General features: G+C 43.0%; 6 protein-coding genes across 10 annotated transcripts in view; 5 read left to right on the top strand and 1 right to left on the bottom strand.

Moving 5' to 3' along the window:
• Nucleotides 1-26766, bottom strand: part of LOC120957042 (uncharacterized) — a 117924-nt gene that overhangs the window by 72842 nt on the left and 18316 nt on the right. The window lies entirely within an intron of this gene.
• Nucleotides 1772-6164, top strand: LOC120960051 (cytochrome P450 6d3-like). The gene is made up of 4 exons (XM_049610678.1): nucleotides 1772-3182; nucleotides 3240-3401; nucleotides 4454-5803; nucleotides 5876-6164. The coding sequence occupies exons 1-4, from the start codon at nucleotides 1865-1867 to the stop codon at nucleotides 6034-6036; spliced, it is 2991 nt and encodes a 996-aa protein (XP_049466635.1). The 5' UTR covers nucleotides 1772-1864; the 3' UTR covers nucleotides 6037-6164.
• Nucleotides 6531-8431, top strand: LOC120956680 (cytochrome P450 6d3). The gene is made up of 2 exons (XM_040378350.2): nucleotides 6531-8056; nucleotides 8125-8431. The coding sequence occupies exons 1-2, from the start codon at nucleotides 6739-6741 to the stop codon at nucleotides 8283-8285; spliced, it is 1479 nt and encodes a 492-aa protein (XP_040234284.2). The 5' UTR covers nucleotides 6531-6738; the 3' UTR covers nucleotides 8286-8431.
• Nucleotides 19883-22159, top strand: LOC120956681 (uncharacterized). Its single transcript, XM_040378351.2, has 3 exons — nucleotides 19883-21277; nucleotides 21358-21540; nucleotides 21634-22159. The coding sequence occupies exons 1-3, from the start codon at nucleotides 20768-20770 to the stop codon at nucleotides 21829-21831; spliced, it is 891 nt and encodes a 296-aa protein (XP_040234285.2). The 5' UTR covers nucleotides 19883-20767; the 3' UTR covers nucleotides 21832-22159.
• LOC120956682 (uncharacterized) lies at nucleotides 22964-23566 on the top strand. The gene is made up of 2 exons (XM_040378352.2): nucleotides 22964-23230; nucleotides 23306-23566. The coding sequence occupies exons 1-2, from the start codon at nucleotides 22997-22999 to the stop codon at nucleotides 23495-23497; spliced, it is 426 nt and encodes a 141-aa protein (XP_040234286.2). The 5' UTR covers nucleotides 22964-22996; the 3' UTR covers nucleotides 23498-23566.
• LOC125907570 (uncharacterized) lies at nucleotides 23709-24288 on the top strand. The gene is made up of 2 exons (XM_049610677.1): nucleotides 23709-24032; nucleotides 24097-24288. The coding sequence occupies exons 1-2, from the start codon at nucleotides 23799-23801 to the stop codon at nucleotides 24286-24288; spliced, it is 426 nt and encodes a 141-aa protein (XP_049466634.1). The 5' UTR covers nucleotides 23709-23798.

Here is a 26766-nt window from a genome sequence, read left to right as displayed (position 1 = left end):
ATTGCCAATGATAAACGACCCTAGCGGCATCTGTGGGAAATCGACACTAAACTGCAGTCGTCGAAGGGGGCACGGCCGGCCTCCCAGCCGTCCCTTTGGATCTGTTGGAGCTTTGGAATGCTTTAAAGTGATAAAAATATGTGCAGGTGATTGAATTTTCATTAGGCTAGAAAACAGGTCCCCGGACCACAGACAGTGCTAGATGAAAATTCAAACGATCGCTTCTTGCTACATCAACTTCTGCTTCATTGACGTCACGAGGAGTACGAAGATTGATTCGACGAATTGTGTACACGTTCAAGAGAAACGAGTTTGCAAAACCACCAAGTAAAGATTAATTTTCCAAGTTTTCCTATTTGATCTCGAGCGTTCTGCTACTGCTGTGAAAGTTGTCATCACTTTGCTTTCGCTGCAGACACCGCTGAGAAGCTGTTCCAATGAAATCAAATAATTCCTTTCGTACGAATGGTTTTACTCGGTTTTAGAGCATCTAGCGCGAGACGCGATATAGTATGAAATACCTTTCCTCCATGTTCATATATTTCGCTGGAAAGAGACTCGCAAGTAAACATGTTGCAGTATCAATAAGACGAGCGCGGCATAGTTGATGCCCGCACACAAACGCCATTTTATAACAGCCACATGTCCGAGTTACTGGGCAATAAAAGGCATTAGCAACCGGTGACTTGCACAACATTTATTTCAATTCCATCCACGTGAATGAAGCGTCAAGAGGGTAAGTATTAGGATTAACCTGTCAGTTCTAAGGATCTTGTAGGTTTGTTATTTATACATAAAGAAAATATATACAAGTACTGACAGCAACATATACAAGTACTAATTTAAATGACATGAATATGCCGCTACAATTATTTAAATAATTTGCCGTGAAATACTCCGACCATATGCTCTATAAGGGTTCTCATTTAAGGGCTTAGGTGAAACAGAACTAAAATCCAACAATCTGTCGGTCTTGATTGACTTTAATCTACTTACGGGAAAACTAAATAATCACTGATTAAGACGGCAAGCTTAGACCAACTTTGGTTCTGTGATGGTGATAGATGTAAGAACATAATGTTATACTAATCTCAAAACTAACCTGTCCTACCAACACACTTTTTGGATGCAATCAGTTTCGGTAATAGGTCAAGGACTGCTCTTCATCAAATGTTTACATGTTGGGAAATTGATAATGTAATGCGTGGTTTTGTCTGAGACGCAGCTGGTTCATCCCTCGGTGTACTGATTGTCAACACGATGAGTCGGGAGTTTTCCTGTTTTAAACAGTTTACATAGTCAATATTTGTTGAAAGTATAGTTTCGGAGCTCCCATTGATTGATATTCTTATCAATTTCTTTTGATGAAAGCAATGCATTCAATGTCTAAGCCCCTTCTCAACAACCGAATGGGTTAATCGTACCGACCACATCAACTTCTAAACAATGATCAACAAAACAATCAGCGATGAAAATAATGACACAATGACAATCGGAAATTTCACCACCACGTTCGCGCTGCATGTAATCGTGCCGGCGGGAGAGCAGCATTGCGTCCCGGTCCTGATAATCATACGGCAGGATGGGCTCGGTCGTCACGAAACCCTTGACAGTGAAAGAGCTGTGTACGCAACGTAACCGAGCGAACCGGTTAAAACGGGAAGGAAAGAGAGACGGTATGGCTGATGCGTTTTTAAATATTGACACGCCACCGCATTCTATTTCTTTCTATCGCTAAGTCGCCCGCGTGTGCGGTTTTGTCTATAAAAGCGAGTACGTCTAGTGTTCCGCCGTCTGTTTTGCTCAGTAGCTCCATCCCAGGTGTCCCGTAGTAACTCCCGAGCCTTCGTTTGCTGCGGTCAGTATGATCCTTTACACGATCGGACTGATCGTGGCGTTTGTTTTCCTCGCCCTCAAGTACGTCTACTCGTACTGGGATCGACAGGGGCTGCCGAATTTGAGGCCCGAAATTCCCTACGGCAATCTACGCGTGCTAGCCCAAAAGAAAGAATCCTTCAATGTGGCTATTAACGATCTGTACGACCGTTCCAGTGAACGGTTGGTTGGAGTGTATCTGTTCTTCCGCCCAGCGATCCTGGTCCGGGATGCGCATCTCGCCAAGCGGATAATGGTGAACGATTTCCAGCACTTTCACGACCGTGGCGTCTACTGCAACGAGCACAGTGATCCGATGTCAGCCAACCTGTTCGCCCTGCCCGGCCAGCGGTGGAAAAATCTGCGTGCGAAGCTTACACCAACCTTCACCTCCGGCCAGCTACGGCACATGCTGCCAACGTTTCTGGCAGTGGGCAGCAAGCTCGAGCAATATCTCGAGCGCTTGGCAAACGAAAAACAGTTCGTCGACATGCGTGACATCGTTTCGCGCTACGTGCTCGATGTGGTGGCTTCAGTGTTTTTCGGCTTCGAAGCAAACTGTCTGCACGATCCCGACGATGCGTTCCGTGTGGCGTTGCGTGATCTTAACAATCCGGACAGCTTCATGAACAACATCCGAACGGCCGGCGTTTTTATGTGTCCTGGGCTGCTAAAGTTTACCGGCATCAATTCGCTGTCGCCTCCGATGAAGAAGTTTACCACGGAAGTGATCAGTTCCCATCTGCACCAGCGTGAGACGGGCCAGGTGACGCGCAAGGACTTTATCCAGATGCTAACGGATCTGCGCCGCAAGGCTGGTAGCAGTGGGGAAGAAACGCTCACCGATGCACAGTGTGCGGCCAATGTGTTTCTGTTTTACGGTGCTGGGGCCGATACTTCCACCGGTACGATTACCTTCACACTGCACGAGCTGACGCACAATGCTGAGGCGATGGCTAAGCTTCAGCGAGAGGTCGATGAGATGATGGAGCGACACCACGGTGAAATCACGTACGATAACATCAACGGGATGAAGTATCTGGATTTGTGCGTGAAGGAAACGCTTCGAATCTATCCCGCATTGGCTGTGCTGAATCGGGAGTGTACGATCGACTACAAAGTACCGGACAGTGACACTGTCATTCGCAAGGGCACGCAGATGATTATCCCTCTGCTAGGGATTAGCATGAACAAGAAGTACTTCCCCGAGCCGGAACTGTACTCTCCGGAGCGATTTGATGAGGCCACAAAGAACTACGACGCAGATGCGTACTATCCGTTCGGTGCCGGCCCTCGCAACTGTATCGGTAAGTAGAGGTAAATGCTTCACAAAGACAGCACTTTTACAAAAAGGTTCATTGCAGGTCTGCGGCAAGGGTTGTTGTTGTCAAAGATTGCGCTAGTGATGATGCTGTCCCGATTTAACTTTTCGGCCACCATTCCGAGGAAGATAAAGTTTGAGCCCGTTTCAATCACACTGGCACCGAAGGGAGGCCTTCCAATGAGGATCGAGAATCGTGTTAAACATTAAGCAAGATATGCTGTGATATTAGGGAAATATAACACCGTTTGAAATTTATTTTTTAAGTTACTTTTAGTTACCAGAACATGAAATATTACAATAAAATATACATATTATTACTTTGTATGTTCTTTTATCTTATACCACGACATTGCACAACCTTTTACATTATACAAAACCTGATAGCATCTTGAAATGTAGTTGTTTATGCATATTAACAAGACCGCCTCCGTGGTACAGTCGTGAAATGTACGTCAGAGCCACAGGTACGTCACACACTCGGTTTAAAGTTTAACCCATAAAGTATGGAGCGCCTAAGGCAGGCTTCGACTGGAACGATTTCTTGATCAGTGCGTCACGTAATTACAATAATAAAAATAGATCACTTGAATTAAAACTTACTTGTTGTCGTTTATAATTGGTCTCTTGGTAAACGTGTACATCGGTGTGCTTGTAAATCTACAACATGCTAGGTAGGAGTTATGTTAGAGCACATATTTCATATCAAATTAGCTTTAATTGCTTGGGTATAAAAATATCAAGTAAACGATTTTTTGTGGAAACATTCAAGAACACCCTTGTGGTCAAATAATACCGTTTCCAAATTACTACCTTCATCATAATAAATGGCCTTTAAATTGTGGATTAGAAATAGCGAAAACAAAAAATCGCGTGCACTCTTAAACGATACGTTTTGTTCCTACACAAACACAAACACTTTGTTCTGCTCCACATGATAGCTGGAAGCTTCCAGAGCACACATTCCTATCGCTTCATGTATCAGATAAGATGTCTAAGACATAACCCAAACAGTGCTGACCGTCACACATACAACCATACGTTTTTCATTAAAAATATGTATGCCAGTACATACTAGCTAAAACATCTTTCCCATCTAACGAACACATTTGAACCATTTCGGAATCTCTCTCCAAAATAATATAAAAGACTGTTGGTCTCCTATGCCGATGGTTATTGTGTTTTGTGGCCTCGCTCGTAAAACATAAAGAACTTGGAGGCAGTTTTAGTTTCGTTTGCAAGTGTTTTTGGTTCATTAATCTACTCCCGGTAAACCGCATAGTGACATAATGTTTGTTTACACTCTCGCGCTCGTGGCGGCCGTGATCTTTCTCGTGCTCCGCTACATCTACTCTCACTGGGAGAGGCATGGACTTCCGCATCTAAAGCCAGAGATTCCGTACGGCAACATACGCACCGTTGCCGAGAAGAAAGAATCATTCGGAATTGCCATCAACAACCTGTACCACAAGTCGTCCGACCGTCTGCTGGGAATCTATCTGTTCTTCCGCCCTGCTATCTTGATTCGCGATCCTCATCTCGCGAAGCGTATTATGGTAAACGACTTCCAGAACTTTCACGATCGCGGTGTCTACTGCAACGAAGAGCACGATCCCTTCTCGGCCAATCTGTTCGCTCTGCCCGGTCAGCGGTGGAAGAACTTGCGTGCGAAGCTCACGCCGACCTTCACGTCCGGACAACTGCGTAACATGCTCCCCACCCTGCTGGATGTCGGCAACAAGCTGATCGATCGTATGAACAAGGTGGCCGACGAGAAGGCGATCGTCGATATGCGTGATATTGCGTCACGGTTTGTGCTCGACACGATCGCTTCGGTGTTCTTCGGCTTCGAGGCAAACTGTATTCACAACTCGGAAGATCCCTTCCTATCGACACTGCGCCGTGCTAATCGGGGACGAAAATTTATCGATAACTTCCGAACATCTGGTGTATTTATTTGTCCTGGGCTGTTGAAGCTTACCCGCATGACATCTCTCCAGCCTGAATTGATTAAGTTTGTGATGGAGATCATCACCCATCAGATTGATCATCGCGAGAAGAATCAAATCACTCGCAAAGACTTTGTGCAGCTACTGATTGATCTGCGTCGTGAAGCTGATAAAGGTTCGGAAGCAGCACTTACAATCGAACAGTGTGCGGCCAATGTGTTCCTGTTTTACATTGCCGGTGCGGAAACGTCAACAGCAACGATCTCGTTCACGCTCCACGAGCTTTCGCACAATCCAGAAGCGATGGCAAAGCTGCAGCAAGAAATTGACGAGATGATGGAGCGATATAACGGCGAAATCACGTATGAGAACATAAAAGAGATGAAGTACTTGGATTTGTGCGTGAAGGAAACGCTTCGAAAGTATCCGGGCTTGCCGATTTTGAACCGAGAGTGCACGATCGACTACAAAGTGCCGGACAGTGATGTTGTGATACGCAAGGGAACTCAGGTGATCATACCGTTGTTGAGTATCAGTATGAACGAGAAGTACTTCCCCGATCCAGAGCTCTATTCTCCAGAGCGATTCGATGAGGCCACAAAGAACTACGATGCAGATGCGTACTATCCGTTCGGAGCTGGTCCACGCAATTGCATCGGTAAGATAACACCGTTAAAAGACAATAGTGTTTGAGGTTTTTAATTTGAATGTATTTTCCATTTTTCTATAGGCCTTCGACAAGGTGTATTGGTGTCCAAAATCGGGCTTGTTTTCTTGCTGTCAAAGTTCAAGTTCCAGGCCACAACTCCTGCAAAGGTAAAGTTTGCCGCCGCTACTGTAGGTCTCACTCCAGACGCTGGATTCCCAATGAGGATAGAGCATAGAAAGTGAGATAAATTGCAACTGATTGTGATGAACTAAACTTCAAAGTATTACATTATAAATTGTTAACTAGTTATAGATGTGTTCTAGCTATTGCAATATGGGATGAAAATAAAAAAGAGTTTTTTCAATCATAATCACTGTTCTGCTTTATCGTGGCAAGCAAAAGATAAGCTTTCTTTACTGATAAAACATATATAATTTCATCACAAAGAGTCACAACGAGAATGCAACTAACTTTGACCATGACCGAATAAGAAGAATGTAGTCAATATTATTGCTACATATGAAATCGGAAAAAAATCACATTTTAGTAATAACTGGCACCTAAATTAGCATTAACGAGCTTCCATTTGTTTATTGTATTGCATATTATAAAAACTAAAGATTACAACAACACATTCCTATCGTTTCGTTCTTCGCATTAGATTTTTGTTGGACGCAACACAAACACACGCCGACAGCCAAATGTTGATGATTGATTTCACGTACACAGACTTAAATCTCCCAAAAACTACTTGCGCATCTCACACACACTCTCTCATTCATCCGAATTCTCTCTGCATAACGCTATAAAAGACTGTCAGTCTTCTATGTCCATGGTTATTGTGTTTTGTGGCCTCGTTCGTGAAGCATAAACAATTTGGAGGCCATCAGTTCCGTTTGCAAGTGTTTTCGATCCGGCAAGCCGTATTACGGTGCAGTGACATAATGTTTGTTTACACTCTCGCGCTCGTGGCGGCCGTGATCTTTCTCGTGCTCCGCTACATCTACTCTCACTGGGAGAGGCATGGACTTCCGCATCTAAAGCCAGAGATTCCGTATGGCAACATACGCACCGTTGCAGAGAAGAAAGAATCATTCGGAATTGCCATCAACAACCTGTACCACAAGTCGTCCGACCGTCTGCTGGGAATCTATCTGTTCTTCCGCCCTGCTATCTTGATTCGCGATCCTCATCTCGCGAAGCGTATTATGGTAAACGACTTCCAGAACTTTCACGATCGCGGTGTCTACTGCAACGAAGAGCACGATCCCTTCTCGGCCAATCTGTTCGCTCTGCCCGGTCAGCGGTGGAAGAACTTGCGTGCGAAGCTCACGCCGACCTTCACGTCCGGACAACTGCGTAACATGCTCCCCACTCTTCTGGACGTCGGCAACAAGCTGATCGATCGTATGAACAAGGTGGCGGACGAGAAGGCGATCGCCGATATGCGTGATATTGCGTCACGGTTTGTGCTCGACACGATCGCTTCGGTGTTCTTCGGCTTCGAGGCAAACTGTATTCACAACTCGGAAGATCCCTTCCTATCGACACTGCAGCGTTTGACTAAGAGTAGAAAGTTTATGGATAACTTCCGAACATCTGGTGTATTTATTTGTCCTGGGCTACTAAAGCTTACCCGCATAACATCGCTCCCTCCCGAGTTGATCAGCTTTGTGATGGAGATCATCACTCATCAGATTGATCATCGCGAGAAGAATCAAATCACTCGAAAAGACTTTGTTCAGCTGCTGATTGATCTGCGTCGTGAAGCTGTAAATGGGTCAGAGAAAGCACTTTCAATCGAACAGTGTGCGGCCAATGTGTTCCTGTTTTACATTGCCGGTGCGGAAACGTCAACAGCAACGATCTCGTTCACGCTCCACGAGCTTTCGCACAATCCAGAAGCGATGGCAAAGCTGCAGCAAGAAATTGACGAGATGATGGAGCGATATAACGGCGAAATCACGTATGAGAACATAAAAGAGATGAAGTACTTGGATTTGTGCGTGAAGGAAACGCTTCGAAAGTATCCGGGCTTGCCGATTTTGAACCGAGAGTGCACGATCGACTACAAAGTGCCGGACAGTGATGTTGTTATACGCAAAGGAACTCAGGTGATCATACCGTTGTTGAGTATCAGTATGAACGAGAAGTACTTCCCCGATCCAGAGCTCTATTCTCCAGAGCGGTTTGACGAGGCCACAAAGAACTACGATGCAGATGCGTACTATCCGTTCGGAGCTGGTCCTCGCAATTGCATTGGTAAGATCGCTTTGGAGGCTAAAGTTGTTAACAGTAATAACATGACCGTGTTTTCTTATTTCCTGTAGGTCTTAGACAAGGTGTGTTTGTGTCCAAAATCGGGCTTGTTTTATTGCTGTCAAAGTACAATTTCCAGGCCACAACTCCGGCAAAGGTCAAATTTGCTGTTGCTACTGTAGTTGTTACACCAGAAGATGGTTTCCCTATGCGCGTAGAACATAGAAGCTGATAAAGATTGCAACTGATTGTGATAACTTGTATTATGCAGTACTTCTTCAAATCAAATCCGATTTTTGTGTGTTTATTAAAAGTGTAAGGATAGCTTTATGCTCACATAACAATAAATTTTGAAAACATCTAACTGTTTTCATCCAATACTGTTGAAATGGTGTGAATTAATTCCTTTGCAGCGTTTTAAACGTTCTTATACAACCCCGTCTAGACATTTCTGATCCACATGGTTTATTTTTTATACAGTCCACCTAGTTTAACGTTGTTTTTGTCTCAAATCGTGAAGCACCCCTCATATCACTCACCGACGCGTGTCGTAGTAACACCAATACACGACCGGCTCACGCCCATATCGCGTTCCATTCACCAGCCACTGTCAGCCAGTCACAGCATGACGCAGTACAAACGCAAACTGGAATGACTTGACAATATCCCTGAAAATTGCACCGTCACAGCGGAGAAGTTTCTACAATTCATTCCCTCTTCTGCGGGTATTGGTATGGCGGGAGTCTTAATTAAAGAAACAGATAAGACACTCCACGTGTGCGTGCGAGTATATAAATGGCAGTAGATAACACTTATCAGCAGACAAAAGTAAGTGAAGTGCTTTCACGACGCTTAACTGATAAACTGTATATCGTGCAGTTTGGGGTGGCGCGTGCCAGTTTTGAAAATGTTGAGATTTTTGTTGCAGGCAAGCAGCTATTTTTGAAGGTACTAGGAGATGTGTGTTTGTATGTTCCTTTCTCCAATTTTCCTAACCGCACACATACAAACCCCACAAAAGGAATTTGATACTCACTCTAAACCGTCGCACATTGCCAACGTTTGAACTGCTCCTACTCCACGTAAACAACATGTCCAAACTCTTGCCGGTGACGAAGGCAGGACTTACGATGGCCCAGGGTAAAGCCGTTTCATCCTTTTACCCGCATTTGGGCGGTACATTGATTGGTGGGACGACAGCTTCGACCAAATCTGTTTTCCATTACGGAGCCGAAAGTGTCCCGTCAATCAATTCGATCCTCTTTCGGTATGTGTGTACGAGCCCGAAACGGCCGCCAACCGTCAACCTTCAATCTCTGGCCGGGGGCAAGCGTTACGTAGGTGGAAAATAAGATTCGGTTTCTGATGATGGGAAACTTTGATGGGTTCTGCACGCTACGCTGCTACGGGGAATGGCTAATTTAAACATGAGCCCACTCCGGTTGTAGTTTGAAAGAGAGAGAGCGAGAGAAAAAATGTTATTTTATGACCTCTTTTTATGTCCTGCCACATCCGTGCTATTTACAATTCTCTGTAATCGGGTGAGGATTTGGTCAAATATTCGGGAATTTCAATCAACCACGTATGGGGCAGCATTTACGCAAGGTTTCAAAGAGTTTGAAATGATTTCTACTAGAAGATAAACCATGAAATGAATACTCATGAAGCACCTGCGAACGGTCTGTGGGTGTTATTGATGTGAGACGACTTAACGGTTTCATCAGCTTTTGGGTTGATTTATGGAAATAGAATATATTCTCGGATCAATCATATGGATGCTCATAAAAACAGTTCGGTTCTAGAGCTCGAGCAGTACAGACGTAGATGCAGAGTGCTCAGCAAAACAAAAAAAACTAAAGACAAGTGTGCGTTAAAAATACTAGCGTGTGGCAGACCGGCACCATGTCGGCAACGGGACAATCCAGCATCAAGTTGGACTTTTCTCATGTCCCAAACAAGCCAACAACTAATGAAGTGATTGACTTCATAACCGGGAAACTTGGAATTTCGATGATACAGGTGAACAGAATTCACCTCCGGACGTCGTCCGTTTCATGTCACGTAGACATCAAGGAGCAAAGTATTGCCTTGGACATCGTAGAAAAGAACGATGGCAAACACACTATTCAGTGTAAAGGTGTGGAATATCCCATACCAATTACTATGGACGATGGGTCAACGATCGTGAAGATTCACGACGCTTCAGCGCAAGTTACAAACACACACATAAAAAACCACATGCAGAGATACGGAGACGTTATCTGCGTTACCGAAGGTGTGTGGAGCGACGCCTTCGCATGTGCAGGTATTCCGAACGGATATCGCTACGTTAGGATGGTAATCAAGAAACAAATACCATCTTATATCCATATCAACGGTGAAACAACTCTCGCTACCCATAGAGGACAGCAGCACACATGTCGCAAATGCGATCATCCCGTACACCACGGAATGACCTGTTTGAGCAACAGAAAGCTCAACAGCCAAAAAACAAACCTAATGGATAGGCTAAAATCGTACGCAGACGTAACGACGAGTGGGATCCAACAGAAACAAAATACACTAAATACAACAACTACGACGAATACAATCCCAGTGGAACAACCACCACAACCTCAACCGGGGACATCGGGACTGAAATTTATACCAATAAAACAAACTGATGCAATGACGAACGATAACAGCACCGTCACAGAGACAGCGGTTAATTTGGAGACCAATAAGGGGTACAGGTCACGATCGCCTTCGGTGAAAAGACAAGCTGAAAAAAAACTGACTGACTTTATAACGGTAGAATCGAAACGATGGCGAACGAGGTATACGAAATCGGCTGAAGACAAAATTACAAAAGGTAGGAGACAATCTCGATAAATTATAATTACTAACACAGCTGAAAAAAAAACGATTCGACACATCGCAAAGTAAAAGATAATTTCGAAATGGCCAACACCACTACACATTCAAACATAACAGAATTCAAAAAATCCTATCGTATAGGAAGTATCAATATCTGCAATATATCTAACACAACCAAAACAGACGCTCTTATAGCCACAGTAAAAAAGCTAGATTTAGATATAATATGCATGCAAGAGGTCAATGATTCGTCATTGGAAATAATTCAAGGCTATGAATTAATAACAAACATAGATGAACGACAAAGAGGGACTGCAATAGCTTTGAAGCAAGACATTTCATTTACCCATGTAGAAAAAAGTTTAGACGGGAGAATTATATCCCTATGCTTTGGCAGAACAAAACTAATTAATATCTACGCACCATCTGGTAGCCAAAACAGAATACAAAGAGAACGTTTCTTTCAACAGTCGTTAGCATATCACTTAAGACATCCCGTTGAAAATATAATTATTGTAGGAGATTTCAACTGCATTATTGATAAAAAAGATGCACTTGGAACCTCGAACTATAGCCCAGCATTACGTAATGCAATTGATAATTTGAATTTAGTAGATACTTGGAATTTGTTAAAAAACGATCCAGAATTTACTTACATTACTTCAAACTCTGCTTCACGTATAGATAGGATCTATATATCACGTAATCTAAAAGAAAATCTCCGCTCGGTTGACATTCACAGCGTTTCGTTTAGCGATCACCGTGCTTATGTCATACGATTAGCACTGCCAAATAATAATCAACAAATAATAACAAGGCAAAAGCTATGGTCATATAGGAAATATATTACAACACAAGAAATTCAAAACGAATTCAAAGAAAACTGGATAAGATGGACCAGGCAAAAAAAACACTATGGAAACTAGTTAACATGGTGGATAAAATATGCAAAACCAAAAATCAAAAGTTTTTTCCTATGGAAAACTAAAATGCATTACAAAGAATATAATCAAACGCATGATAGGTTACAATCTAGATTAAATGAATCAAATTCGAAGCTTGTAAATAATCCTGATGAAAAAATAACTATAAATCGTTTAAAAGCTGAAATGCTTACACTACAAAGGAAACTGACACAAAACTTTATCAAAGAAAACAATAACTACATTGCAGGAGAACCAATGTCTACTTTTCATCTATTTAAACGAAGGAAAAATCGTAATTTCATTAAAAAACTCCGTTTAAATAATCGAACATTAGAAAACGAAAAAGAGATACTCGACGCCATTCAGGAACAATTCAAGCTACTCTTTTCAGGCAACGATAATTGTTTAAATTCAACTCCAATTATTCCCAGAAAAATACCTGAGGCATGTGAGCTCAATAATGATCTAACAAAAGAAATTGAAACTGTAGAAATATTTCATACCATTCGAACAGCAACTAAAAATCGTAGTCCAGGATTAGATGGTTTACCATATGAGTTCTATGAAACATTTTTTGATATTATTCATAAGGAACTTAATCTTATAATCAATGAAGCTCTTGATAATGATATTCCACCCGAATTTGTTGAAGGAATAATTGTTTTAATACCAAAAGATAATAATACCTTCGAAATCGAAAATTGGAGGCCTATAACACTGCTCAACGCAGATTATAAGATTTTTAGTCGAATTTTGAAATTCAGAATGAAAAATATCCTTGACACACACAATATCCTAACATCTTCTCAGAAATGTGGCAACGGAAAAAACAATATCTTTCAGGCACTTCTTTCGATTAAAGATAGAATTATGAACCTCAAGGAAAAGAAAATAGCAGGAAAACTCATCTCTTTTGACATGGAAAAGGCATTTGATCGAGTCGACCATACATATTTGTATAAAACCTTGACGGCAATTGGATTTAAAGAAAACTTTATAACGCTCATCAAAAAAATTTACTCAGTATCTACTTCAAGATTGTACATAAATGGATCCCTCCAAGAAAAACTTCATATAAAAAGATCGGTAAGGCAAGGAGACCCCATGGCAATGCATTTATTTACCTTGTATATACACCCGCTTCTATGCAAATTAGAAAACATATGCAACAGTCAGAATGATCTAGTCAACTGTTATGCAGATGACATTTCTATTATCACAACGGATCTTAATAAAATATTCAACATAAAAAAAGCATTCGAGGAATACGAAACTGAGTCAGGAGCAAAGCTTAACACAAACAAATCCCTGGCAATGGACATAGGAGTAGTCAATAATCAAAATAGAATCAACACAGAATGGATTGAAAACAGAGAAAAAATCAAAATCTTAGGGATTCTATTCACAAACTCATTTCGTTTGACGATGAAATTGAATTGGGAAGCGACAACACATAAGTTTGCTCAATTAGTAAGACAGCACAGAATGAGGGAGCTCAACATTCAGCAACGGGTTATACTAGCCAATACTTTCCTAACATCGAAATTGTGGTACATTGGATCAGTTATGACAATAAGCAAATACCATCTTGGGAGGCTTACATTCTATCTGGGAATATTCATATGGTCAAATGGAGGGGTGAAATGAAGAGTAAAAATGCAACAACTTGCTCTAAACAAAGCCAAGGGAGGTCTTAACTTGCTAATACCAGAACTCAAACTTAAAACATTATTGATCAACCGACACCTAATTGAAAAACAACACATGCCATTTACAAAAAGCTTCTTGAATCAAATAGAAAATCCACCTAACATTAAAGATCTTCCATCATTCTATCCTTGTTTAGTGCCAATAAGAACTGAACTAGCCTATTTAAATGATAGATATAAAAATAATCCTTCAGCAAAAGAAATTTACAAAAAAGTTACGGATTCGCTTCCTCTACCACATATTCAATCTAAAACACCATCACTGCATTGGAACAAGATATGGCGTAATATTAATAATAACAAAATGAATTCAAAACAACGAAGCTACTATTATCTTTTGGTAAATGAAAAAATTATGACAGAAGAAATTAAATTTAAATTCGGAATGAAAACAAACCCGAACTGTGAGAAATGTGGAAATATCGAAGATCTCGAGCATAAATTTAAAGATTGTAAAAATATTAAAAACATATGGATATTGTTTACACAAATAGTGAAGGACGAGTTGCATATAAAACCAAATTTTCATGAACTTATTAAACCAGATATGAATAATATAAAAAAAGAAAAAAGAGCTAAAATTATGTCATTATTTATCAATTATTTAATATTTATTTACAAAGAGAATTTCACCAATAGCATAGGCAAAAATCAATTGAAAAACATAATATGTTAAACAAGAATTATTATAGCTTTAAGCTAGCGAATAAGAATTTTTTGTTATAAGTGTGAATAAACTGTTATTTGTTTTATAAAAAAAAAAATCATATGGATGCTAATAAAAACACCCAATAAAATTCTGTCATTGCTATTAGAGCATCCTAAGTGTGTGTTAACTGTTCTACTAGTGAAGTCTCAGTGCCTAAAGTTATGCAATTAGCTGTAAAAAATCACATTTTTATGATTATTATACGTTTTGAACATCACAATTCAAAGTCCCATAAATAAGAGTTCTGCTTTTTTGTTGGCTCCCTCGCTTACATCATCAATCGAAAGGAAGGTCAAATTTCCTGTTCTAAAACCATTGCTCAAACTCTTCCCATTCCGGCCCACTAAAGCAGGATGGCGTTCTGCGCTGCCCATCCTACTTCGCAGTCGAGCTTCATAATGTGTCCCTTCCGTTTTCATCGATCATTTCCGGTCGGTTTTCGGTCGTTCCATAGCAGTAGCAGTGGAGAGATGAAAAAAATACCGAACTCAGATACAGCACGAACAACGGGAAGCAGAAATACACACACTTTTGGCACACTTAACCGCCTACCTGGGCGATGCGGCTGCCGTCGGTGTGATTGGATAGCAATCGAACTGGGGAAAGGTTTCGTTTTCTTTATTGCCATTCGATGGCAGCCGAAGACAAAAACGGGAAAGAGTCAGTCGAGGAGGAAGCTCAAAAAGGCGGAAGCATTTGGCGTTATCGGGCTATAAATTTTAAATGAGCTCAAATTTCCTTTCTTGTGGAATCATCTCGTAGCATGGCTTTACGGGCGGAGTGTGACTTTGCTCCGGGAGGATTTTTATTTCCCGCAGTTTTCCTCCCCCCAGGGACGGAGAAGGTGGGCATGTAACGAGAAGGTGATTGCGATGAAAACATTGCACTGATGAAGATCGTTACACGGGGGGGCAGGTTCAAAGAATTTGCCACTGCTGTAAGGTTTCTCTTTTATTTCAACGACCTGCTCTGTTCACCCAAAGTCAATGCGGAAAACATTAAACGACAGCGGTGAACGTCAATGAGCTGACGAATGTTTGGTGCGCAACCTGCGGCAACGACGGAAGAAGGTGGTGCAAGAATTATACAGGATGGGAAATAAAATATAATTCAATTTCTTACCGAAACGCAACAAAAAAACCGCGACAGCGTAAGACGATGAGAGTGACGCTGAAACCGTTTTGGGCGGTAAAAAAAGCATGCTGAACTGAATTGAAAGTACCGCTGTTGTTTAACCTGGAGCCATGTTTCGTTCAATTTCCAGCAACAACGAAAAAAAAAGCGAAGAAACAGCGCCCTGAAACCTACCCAAGGAGAAGAAAATTGAAATATTTCCCTCTTTACCTTAACAAGCCGCGCAACCAACCGTGGCCGGCATGTTTGGCATTTTTTCCTCACACAACAACTCGAGCACCGGGGGCGCTGTATGGGGAGTTGCTGTGCTTTGCTCGTTTACCTTTCGGGTATCGCCACTGCTGCGTGGAAGTAACTGATGATGGATTGATGAAACCAAAGCAAAGGAAAGAAGGAATGAAGTAAAAAAAATGGGTACCGGAAAATTGTTTAACGAGTTTCGCGCTCACGGCGCGGGAATGTCTTTCGGGCGGACGGGAAGTCGCACCGATGCAGCTTTATACCCGCGCTATAAGTGCTATAAGCTCGAAGGATACGCTCTTTCAGCCGGAGCACGCTAATTATGGTGCCGGGAAAATGCTTCCGACTTCATTAGCATGAGTTCCTTTGCATTCGCGACTGGCGGTGTGTGGAGATGGATTGACGTGGTGCTTCGATGGTGTGTTTTGTGCCAACCGGTGTGCGCCAGGGTCTAGAGGGAACGACTGTGTGGGCTCGGTGTGTGTGCGCGTTCGGGATGCATCTCATCCCGTCCTAATCACTCTCGAGGGACAGCGGGAACGGGTCGCCTGATAGCAACCTAATGTGTGTGTGTTACTTCCACAAGGAACAGTCGTTCCCTTACAGCCATCCGGTGGGCGACGTTCATAAAGCATAATTTACTTGACGAGACTCACAACACATACACACGCGAGTGCGCATACAATTTATCTTCCGAGGTACAATGGCGAAGGCAAATTACAGCGCAGCGACTGTGACTGTGTTAGAAAACGAATGTGATGGTGGCATAAACACATGACGTGACTTTGCTCCAAACGCCTGACAGTATGCAATGCTAGAGTTTGTATTAATGATTGGAAAATGAACTGCTGGTTATGCGCCTGAAGCAACATAATATGAAAAACTACTTCCCAAGAAAATAGAACAATTTGTATTACGATTTTGATTGCATTATGTGAACAGAAAATTTATTAAAATTGATCACACTATAAAGCTTGAAAGAAAGGATCATTTGTAGTGAATTTTGTGTCCAATGTGTTCCACCACTTTTGCCCATTGTACCCATACTTTATTGCAAAATGTAGCATCTCGCCGGTTTCACTAATGTCCTAGGAAAGTTTCCTCCCAAAAACTGAACAGTGTCGTACGGAACATCAACTGCTCTACTCTACCACAGCTCTACATTCACCGCCAGCCGCTGGGTCCGTGTGACCCATTTGCACAATCGTACCAGCTTCTTCTGCCCAGCGCAACACGCCAACATGAATGAAAGCCGTTCGACAACGTGAGACAACGATCGTTACCTCACTGGGAGAAGAAAACCCTCAACTGCACCATCACCACCACAGAACCATCCCTTTTGGGGGGGGGGGGGGGGGGGGGGGGGGGTTGAGTTTGAAAAATTAATCATTAGCCAAAAACCTTTGCATCGTCAGCAGCATGGCAATGGCATGGCGGTCCATCCCCCCACCCGGCCAGCCAATAGCTCTTCCGAGAACTTGCCAAGCAACTTTTCATAATCACTGTAGCCTTTGGGAGAGGAGCAAGTTTTTGCGAGCAGAGAAAGACGAGCCCCGAACGATCCCTTGCTAGTATGGCTGCCTTTACTGCTGCCTGGATGACAAATTCGGTAGCCGTATTGCCCTCCCGGGCATGGGGCAGAACGGATGCCTAATCCCTTATGATTGAGTGCCTATAGTTGCACGATTTCTCGATGAATATGTCTTTCGCCCCCCCGGGCCATGATTACCACCACCGGGGGCAGCTTAGCGTGGGCTTTTATCGTGCTTTTGACGATAAAAGCTTCGCTGCGGCGGGGAAAGATGGAACGTTTCGGTGGAACGAAGAAAATGTGGAGCCATTTTTTAGGGTGCGAGTGGAACAACAAGATGATAGAGGTCATTACTGTCGCGTGAAAGTGACAGTAATCAATACAGGGTAGCATCAGTGTATTTACACAGTCAACATTAAGATAATAATCAATTTTTATGATGTTTTAATCAAGTTATTCTTCTGAAATGATGTTGAAAATTAAAAATTACTTTGAATATATTAATTAAACATTGTACTTTATTTAATCCAAAACAATTCCAACTAAAAGCTTCCACTGAACTGAGATACATTTTCCATTTGCAGTAATTTCTTTTGAAATGCTGCGATACTATTATTGTAAAGGTAAAAAAACACCCAGCAGATTTAATTCCCATTCTCTTTTGCCCAGTTAAACCAAACGCGCAGCTCACTTCGCGGTGACGAAGGACGGCTGCACACAACGATACCCGCATAAAGCTTATTCCCATTAAAAAAGTTGGCGTATTGCCATCAATTTTTATCGCCACTCGCTCCACTTTTCCCCCATATTTTCCACGGTTTCACTGCGACGGACGATACTCGGTCCCGGCCAGGGCCCCGAGGGACGAGGTGAACGCCCGGATAGAGCACGGTCGTCACCAGTACCGGGTAAATGATAAGCCCCTGCATGCAGCCCCACGACGATGGAAGGCATCACCTTGCTCGGCGCAGTCCAACATACTTCCATCCGAGGCGTGTTTTCCCATCCTTTGCACCGGCGAAGAATAACAATCATCACGAAGGACCTTTTATTATTCACATCTTGCTGCGCACCGGGATCGCAGGTGGGTCGGGTTCGGGGAAAATAGCCCCAAGGATTGGAAAAGCAAATTATGAATTCAAAATGTCGGCCACTGTACGCATGTGAACAGGTGGCCCGTGGGGGGGGGGGAACAGGTTGGTGAACAGCTTAAAGGGAGCAGGCCTTTTCTCGTCCCTCGTGCACGCGAATGAGTCCGGCGAAACGGAACGATTTTGTCGGAAAACAATTCAACATGCAAATGGTAGTGCTGGGTCCTTTTGTTGAAGAGCTGAACGAGCCTGTTTCCTGCCCCGGCTCTTAACAATGAGTGCAGAAAGGTAGAAAAGTCGATGGCTGTTGCGATGACTACTGTCGCGGGCTTAGCGTGTGCATGGGAATGCGTGTACAACAAGGCCAACGAGCAACTCGCCACCAAGTAAACGCTTGAACCAAAGCAGCGAAAGAAGGCTTTAAATTTGCACGCGCTTTCATCGGCATCGGCAAGCCACCGCAAGCGGGCAATAAAATACATTTCAACCCACTCAACGGTTTTAAAGATTCCTCCTTTGCCCATTAAAAAGGTTCGAAAACGCGTTTACGAGTGGAAAACTCCCGGTCCGGCATTTAAAATTGGAGTTTCCGCGCCCCCCAAAACCGCCCGACTACAATTCGGCATTGTTTCAGTCAATCCAACAAGATGGCGCCGGTTCGGAGCCTAATCAACAGCTCATTAATTTTCCCCTCGCGAAATCTCCATTCTGCCGGCAATGCCAGCTATGCTATGCTGCACCATTTTACACGATCCACATCGGTTCTGGTAGAAACAAAAAAAAGACACGAAACTTTTCCCATTCGCTTTCGATTGGATGGCGAAATGAGATGAGAGTTTTGTGTTCGTTTTCTAGCGGGCGTCTCTTTTTTATTGTTGATTTTTGTTTAATAATTATCGCGACTGGTTGCTGGAATTACGCGATGGGGCGATGAGACACGGACCGAGCTGAGACACGTGCTTCACATTTTATGGAAATTTATGCTCGAAAATGTTCACCAATAAATCATGCCGCTGCTGATGCTGCTACAACCAAACTACGCTCTGCTTTGACGCGACTGCAAAGAAGCTGGTGAGATAAATTTTATTCATCACTTTTCTTATGTGCTTAAAAGCGTTGGAAGCGTGTTTGATTTAGGTAGCGCTTTGTGGTGCTTTTAGGGCTGCCATTTAAAACGTGCCAAGACTCACTTTCTACATGGACATATGCATCCCGTGCGTTCGCTTGCTGGTTCGATCGATGTAACGTTTCACACTGTTCTCGGCGTGGAACGGTACTACGGTGCTCGGTTGAAACAAGGACGAAGTTAATTTGAAGTTTATATTTGATTTATACCACCTGGTGCATATCGGGGCTCAATGGTGTGGAAGCGCGAGCGCGAACGCGCCCCATAATTCATTCCACTTTTTGACGGGATTGGATTTGATGGAGTGTCGAAGGTGTGGCTTTGTGAGAGTGAAATTTTTCATGAAAAATATTTGTTTTCATTGAATTTTTAACACATTTTTACACTGTAGTTTGGTTTAACACAAAGAGCTGGATTTTTTATAGGAGTATTTGAGACAAAGCCAAAACTATCGCAACAAAAAAGAGCAAATGATGTGACCTTTTAAAGTGTACCGAAATGATTCCAAATTCCAAGAGCATGATTCAAATCAATTTACATACCCAGCCATTTAAAACTTCCCAGCTCACTTCACGCAACAGTAACTTCTTCCATCATAATTCAAGCTAATCGACACTGTTCTTCACTTAAAACCTCCGTCCAACCATCGTTTGAATACTGAAACTAACATCCCAAAGCCCCCGTCACGTAGCTTACATTAAATTCCAATTCGAACTTTTGTAACAATCAAACGTAACGCTTACGTCTCACTCAAAACCGAACGCCCGAAAACGTTGCGATGGTTCCTGATGGCATCAAACACAGCAAAGCAAACCGCTCCTACCTCCACGACACGCTCAGGCACCTGGCACGGAAAGTTCCATAATCCATAAGGCAGCGTAGAGTTTTTCCAGCGGGCAACCGTACTCAACCCTTGCCCGGTGTTGACCCTTCCCGGTTTTTAAACCAATTGTTTGTTCCTCGCTAGAGGATGATTGAGGAAAATAGCAACTGGAAAGAACCAAGCACGTCTGGTCCCACCGCGTCCACCATTACCTTTCCCGTTCCCGTTTGTTGTAGTCATCGAGCGCACCGAGGACCAAATTATTCCTGATTTACAAGCCCTGCCCTGGGACACAGGCCCGCAGAGCGTGCTGGAGCGGCACGTAGTGACAATAAAGTACAAATTTATTCATGATTCGTTTGAATCTGAAAAGGCATTAAGATCCGGGCTGTGGAACATTCGCCGGAACCCCTTTACTGTGCACCCGTCCTTCCCGTCCATTGTTTGCTTTCCACGAGCGTGCACCGAAACCGAACGGAAACACTTCCGATGCTGCTGGCAAGGTGCCGAGGTGGTGGGTCAGCTCGGGAAAGGACACTTTTGGCCGTACACCACCAGAACAACTGATTATGGAAGTTGTAACTTTATTTACACGTACCGAACCGTACAGTGTTGCGCCGGTGGCATCACCTCGGGCCAGTGTGTGTTTGCGAGGCGCCTGCGTCCAGCTAACAACACTCGACCACAGCTTACAGGTTGCAATTTCCATCCAGCAGTACCAACAGCAGCATCAGCATCGTCTAGTTGTTATGCATTGCCATATTCATCAAAGTCAGGCAAGATTTACTCAACCGGCGTGCTGGGCCAACAACACCCCGGGGGGAAAGGGTACGAATGGGCAACAACAAAGCAGCCACACTGATTGTGCAAATAGGGAGTTTCTGTTTGAATTTAATTTTACCGTCCATCATACACAAACGGCGGTAGAGTGGTTTGTCTTGGGGCCGGGTGAGATGTACAGCGTGAGTATAAATAGGAGGACGGGTTCGGCAGATGGTTCAGTTCTCAAGATTACGATTAAGATGCATGCTAAACCGGTCTTTGTGCTGATTGCCCTCGGGGTCATCTGTCTGCTACAGGTAACTTCAACTCGTGCAAACTCCATCCACGCGTGGAACGATTCTTTTTGTCAAACCCCGCCACCCTTCTTCTCCACCAGACAACACCCACCTCGGCCTCCGCCAATCACGTCCAGCAGCTGATGAAAGTGTTCCGCAGCATGACGCAGAATTTTGACTACACCAAGAAACCGTCCTACCTGCTGCGGGCCAAGTACGGGGTGCAGAATCAGTTGCGAAATCCACTCGTCCAGAAGGCGGGCAATTTGCCGAAAAGCGCCAAGGTAACACATATTGAAAGCATCCAAACAACTCTTCAACAACTTTTGAGAGTAACCAATCATATTTCTATATTTCTGTACAATCCTTTCCTCTAGCTTTCCGATGGCTGCCTGAAGCAAATGGTCGCCCGGGTGACCGATCTTGAAGCGTCTTTCTACGCCAGCTTCAGCTACAACTGCCACGACCACGACCAATATTCGATGGAATGTCTGGAAGCGGCCGAACCGAAATATTTGGATGGGCTCAAGACGCTTGCCGACGAGACGGTGCAGTGCATGCGGGAACAGCAGTGAGCGGTCGGGACGAACGGACGGGGACGAATAATAAATTTCGGTCAAGTTGTGAATAGATGCTTCAATAAATCATTTAACTTTCAACGAGATAAGACGATATTGAGTGCACTTTGTTGGTGGGGTTGGGAGCATCGCATTATTGAGAATATTTTTAAACTTTGCAGTGTATGTTACAGTGGACTGTATGCAAAGAAATCATTGGAAAACTTTCTTAAATTGGCACAAAAAACAGCGATAAGAAGTTTTAGGTATTAAATTCATGCTTTTAAATTGTATTTAATGTCAATGATACAAAATTATAATGGCAATCATTTACTCTAAAGTTAAGAATCTTTATTTTTGTAGCTTGTCAGGTCTCATTAAATTACATCTGTCAAGATCAATGATTGATAGCATATTCCAGTGGTCAGCATTTAGAATATAAACTTTTTCGTATATGTAATGAAAGTCAAGAAAAGAAAGAAAATCCTCATTAAATTATAAAATGAGTTAAATGAATAAATAACTAGTTACAAACGTTATAAAGGAAAAGAAAATAAATTAAAGTTTTAAGGAGAAAAGAGTCGCAAATCAAAAAAGAAATGCGTGAACCTAGCTAGCCTTTCTTTATTGACCACTGTCTTGGACGTTTGAAGCATGATAAACGCTTTAACTTAATCGTTTCAGTTGATTTTGTGCAAATCAACTTGAAAATGATAGTGGATTTTTGAAGCAATTTGTTTAAGTACTTTATTGTTCACTTCACAACAAATATTTAATGTAATATATTGCCGTAAATTATATATATATTGTAATAGGGCCGGTCTGGTGGTACAGTCGTCAACTCGTACGACGTAACTACATGCCCGTCATAGGTTCAAGTCCCGAATAGACCGTGCCCCCATACGGTAGGACTGACTATCCTGCTATGGTAACAATAAGTCACTGAAAGCCAAGCTCACTTCACTAGTGGGTACAGGCAGGCCGACAGCGGTTGTTGTGCCAAAGAAGAAGAAGAAGAATATATTGCCTGTAATTACTTTTATTATTTACAAACCTGTCAGAGACAATAATTATCTTTTCCTCTACACCTTTGCCAATATTTAATGCAAACTAACCTTCCACAATAAAAAGAGCTTGTGTCGCTGCCTCAATCAATCACAAAAAAAAGGTCGAAGTAAGCACAATGACTATCAAGCTCTGTTGGGTCTTTGCTGCCCTTGGATTGATTTGGCTGCTGCAGATCTCCCCATGCGACGCCGGGCCAAGGCACGCGAAGCAATTAATTTCCTACTTCAAGCGCATGAAGCTGGACCAAACGAAGAACCGGGTCTACCAGCATGATGTGAAGAACGGGCTTCGTGTGCATCTGCGTGGACCTCTTCTGCAGAAAGCGTTATGTTTACCCAAAGGCACAAAGGTGAGTGTGGTGGATTTTGTTTTATTTTTTCTTGTTAATTGGTTGACTTTTAATGACATTGTTACTACCTTCCAGCTTTCGTCCGATTGTTTGAACCGTATGGTCGATAAGGCACGGCAGCACGAGAACAAATTTTACGCACAGTTCACATACGCCTGCAAGACAAATGCCGAGTATTCCGCCAAATGTTTAGACTCGGGGCGACCCGTGTACTATCACGCTCTGCAGAAACTTGCCAAAGAAACGGAGCGGTGTTGGAAATTGTAATTATTAGCTTATCTGCAACAAGAACCAACGAAATAGAAACAATATGGCTTAAAGAATAAAACCGTTAAATAAAAAATACCCCATACACCCAAAACTGTTTCCGAGTGCTTTTCAAGCAATAGGCAATGTGAGCGATTGCCTGCAATTAATATGATTATTTACAAACCTGCCAAGGACAACATTCATCTTTTACCTCTACACCTCTGTCAACAGTCACTGTAAACTTTTCTTCCACAATAAAAAGAGCGTGTATCGTAACAATATCTTCATCTAACACAAAACAAAGCTCGAAGTAAGCAAAATGTCCATCAAGCTCTGTTGGGTCTTTGCTGCCCTTGGATTGATTTGTTTGTTGCAAATCTCACCAAGCGAGGCTACGCCTTCGCACTCACAGCAACTGCTTTCCTACTTCAAGCGCATGAAGCTGGACAAGACGAAGAACCGAGTCTACCTGGACGATGTGGAGTATGGTCTTCGAACGAATCTGCGCAGACCTCTTCTGCAGAAGGCGCTGTTTTTGCCCAAAGGCACAAAGGTGAGTGTGGTGGTTTTACGAAAAGCGCGGTGTAGCCCTTAATAGCATTGTTATTTCTTTCCAGTTTTCGTCCGATTGCTTAAACCGGATGGCCGATAAAGCAAGACAGCACGAGAATAAGTTTTACGCTCAATTCACATACGCCTGCAAGAAAAATGCCGAATATTCGTCCGATTGTTTAGACACGGGGCGACCTGAGTACTATCGCGATCTGAAAAAACTTGCCAAAGCAACGGAGCAGTGTTGGAAAATGTGATTCGATGCTTACAAATAGGAACCATCGAAATGGAAACAATGATGATTAAATAATCAAACCATTCTTCGCCAAATGTTTGCCCGACAATCGATTTCGGCGAAAGAGTTGGGATTGGAAATAAAATTATCTTTTCTTTCCATTTTTCTGAGATAAGATTTTTCTGTTGTTTTTGTTTCTGGTCCAAACAATTGTGCCAACAATTCCTTTTTCAAGCACAATGTCGCAACGGATTCTGCAAAAAGGGGTGGCATTATTTTAAACAATGCTATGTCAACATGCTGCTTAACGACCCATCTTGAACACGTCACCAGAAAGCGGCAGATTCGGTCGAACCGTGTTTTCTCTAATAGCACGATGAAATCCCTCTAACCATCTCCAAAAACCGGGGGTCCGGGGGTTGATTTGGGTTTTTGCTCACGGTGCACCGAGCAAAAAGGGTTCTCGTTGGTTGGCTGTTGTTCTAAGCTGCCTGCTGCTAACCGGCGCCAATGAGAATAGGAAAAAAATAACACCTCATACACCCAAAACTCTTTCCGAGTGCTTTGCAAGGCTGCTGGACACCCCAAGTTCACCCCAACTGGCGTACTCTCCCACGTGGCTGCGGGATGGGACAGAGCGGGTCACAAAAAAGGGCATAACTCGGGGAGTTATTAAAACGTAACGCCAACCCCGATGAGAAGAAAGTCCATTACAGGCTTGTGTAGTCCTCTTGATACAGTTGGGTCAGTTTGCAGCAGTCCGGCGACCGCCACTCCCGGGGGCCTCCGGGCGCGTAAAGCGACGATAAATAAAGCTGCAAAAACAAACTCCGAACATCATAATGGGCGATAAAGGCTTTCATTAAGGGAGTAATGAAAGGACATTCATTTACTTTGCTGGTCCACTGCCAGCTGGACAGATGAGTGAAGTTGCCTGACAGAGGGTAAGGTTGTTTTTTTTTTTGTAAAAGTTGCAGTTGCATTAAAAACAATCAAATAAAAGTTAGACAAAATTAATCGCTTCAATGGGTATTAAAATTGATTTTTTTAACAAAGGTTAAATTACTTATTTCTCAATCATACATACACAGGATTTCATAACATGATACAATGTTTTTGCTATGAGGAAAAGCGCAACAACACCACAATCGAAAGAAAACGTTTGATTTAATCTGTTGTTTTCCATTCCAATGAAACGCTTTCCATAAATTGTGCGTATGTTATCATAAACACTTAAGGATTACGTCCCGAAACCGGATTATAGGTGGTGCCCGAGGGCCTGCCCCCTTTTCCTTTCATTTCGAAATAGTTCAAACGAACAGCGAACCAAAATGGGCCGAAAACCCTTCATAATGCAACATTCCAATCCCGAATTGACCACACGTGGTCGAAATTTGATAAGGATCTAACAGACCAGCCCTGCCAGCGGCAGCCACTACTCCAACGGGCTTCGACGAATCGGACCTTGCCTCTTAGCACCGCATGCGAAAAGACTGAGCGGACGAACCCCTCCATTCCCCTGGGGGTTGAATCTTTTGAATTTTACATTTGACCATTTATCGACGGGGAACGGGCGAGAGCAGGCATACGCTTGTCCGAGACCAGGGACCCCCTACAACCGACGCCCCTTTGCGGTATGGGTGAGGTTAGGCTCTTCACTCCCAGCACAGAGTGAAAGGTATAAACAGCACGCTGTAATCAAACTCCCGGGCGCTTTTGCGGTAGAAAAAGGATACTTTTGGGACTGAACCGTTTGGGACTCTGCTGCATGTAAAAAAACATCAACCCCGGTTAGTTGTCTTTCCTCCCGACATCAAGAGTAGTGATGCACAAAACAAAAAAGCAAAAGCAGCAAAAAGCCCAACCGAGAAAGAAAAACATTTCCCTCTCTCAATTCAGAAGATGATGTCTTTGATCCAATCATAGCGCTGACCGGCTTTTCTATTTCCTTCTTTCCGTTGCAGGCACCCACTCCTTTCAGATCTCCACTTGATGATATTTCATTCTGCTTCCAAGAAAGCATGAAATGAGAGCTCACTATTTATAGGATCAAACATTCCGTTCCAGAAACGGGGACGCACTGTCATTGCTGTGGCAGTTAGGGAGCAACATTTGGATGTAATAATAATACGTAGCCCGAAGGAATGTTGTATCCTCCAGCGTGAAATGTATCTTTTTACGAATGCAAACCCAAATCACAACAAGAATTCGTTTTGAGGTTCTATATTCGGCTTAAAAAGTGATAAAAATACTGATTCAATAAATATTGAAATAGAGTCAGCCTTAATAAAGAGGATTCTATGCAGTATAACTTAACGTTTGTCATGCAGATTGCATACCTTTCGGCGCATTGCAAGTAATTCAATTTTCATCGTCCGTTCGTGCATTTCTTCCACACTCTCCATTCCACACAAGCGTACACTATTCGATTGCAAACACAAAATAACGCTTGATTTACACTCCTTCATACCCCATAATCTTTTGTTCATTTGAGTAATCT

This window comes from Anopheles coluzzii, chromosome 3 (assembly GCF_943734685.1).
Source record: "Anopheles coluzzii chromosome 3, AcolN3, whole genome shotgun sequence".
NCBI lineage: Eukaryota > Metazoa > Arthropoda > Insecta > Diptera > Culicidae > Anopheles > Anopheles coluzzii.
Note: the sequence above shows the minus strand (reverse complement) of the source record. Positions and strands in the feature narration are given on the sequence as shown.

Excerpts from the sequence above, each read along its gene's own strand:
- LOC125907570 (XM_049610677.1), top strand. The coding sequence starts at position 23,799 with ATGTCCATCAAGCTCTGTTGGGTCTTTGCTGCCCTTGGATTGATTTGT. Across the intron at positions 24,033-24,096 it reads TTTTGCCCAAAGGCACAAAG|TTTTCGTCCGATTGCTTAAA; the intron begins GTGAGTGTGGTG and ends ATTTCTTTCCAG.
- LOC120960051 (XM_049610678.1), top strand. The coding sequence starts at position 1,865 with ATGATCCTTTACACGATCGGACTGATCGTGGCGTTTGTTTTCCTCGCC. Across the intron at positions 3,183-3,239 it reads CGGCCCTCGCAACTGTATCG|GTCTGCGGCAAGGGTTGTTG; the intron begins GTAAGTAGAGGT and ends GGTTCATTGCAG. Across the intron at positions 3,402-4,453 it reads GATCGAGAATCGTGTTAAAC|AATCTACTCCCGGTAAACCG; the intron begins ATTAAGCAAGAT and ends TTTTGGTTCATT.
- LOC120956680 (XM_040378350.2), top strand. The coding sequence starts at position 6,739 with ATGTTTGTTTACACTCTCGCGCTCGTGGCGGCCGTGATCTTTCTCGTG. Across the intron at positions 8,057-8,124 it reads TGGTCCTCGCAATTGCATTG|GTCTTAGACAAGGTGTGTTT; the intron begins GTAAGATCGCTT and ends TATTTCCTGTAG.
- LOC120956681 (XM_040378351.2), top strand. The coding sequence starts at position 20,768 with ATGGAAGTTGTAACTTTATTTACACGTACCGAACCGTACAGTGTTGCG. Across the intron at positions 21,278-21,357 it reads GGGTCATCTGTCTGCTACAG|ACAACACCCACCTCGGCCTC; the intron begins GTAACTTCAACT and ends CTTCTCCACCAG. Across the intron at positions 21,541-21,633 it reads ATTTGCCGAAAAGCGCCAAG|CTTTCCGATGGCTGCCTGAA; the intron begins GTAACACATATT and ends CCTTTCCTCTAG.
- LOC120956682 (XM_040378352.2), top strand. The coding sequence starts at position 22,997 with ATGACTATCAAGCTCTGTTGGGTCTTTGCTGCCCTTGGATTGATTTGG. Across the intron at positions 23,231-23,305 it reads GTTTACCCAAAGGCACAAAG|CTTTCGTCCGATTGTTTGAA; the intron begins GTGAGTGTGGTG and ends ACTACCTTCCAG.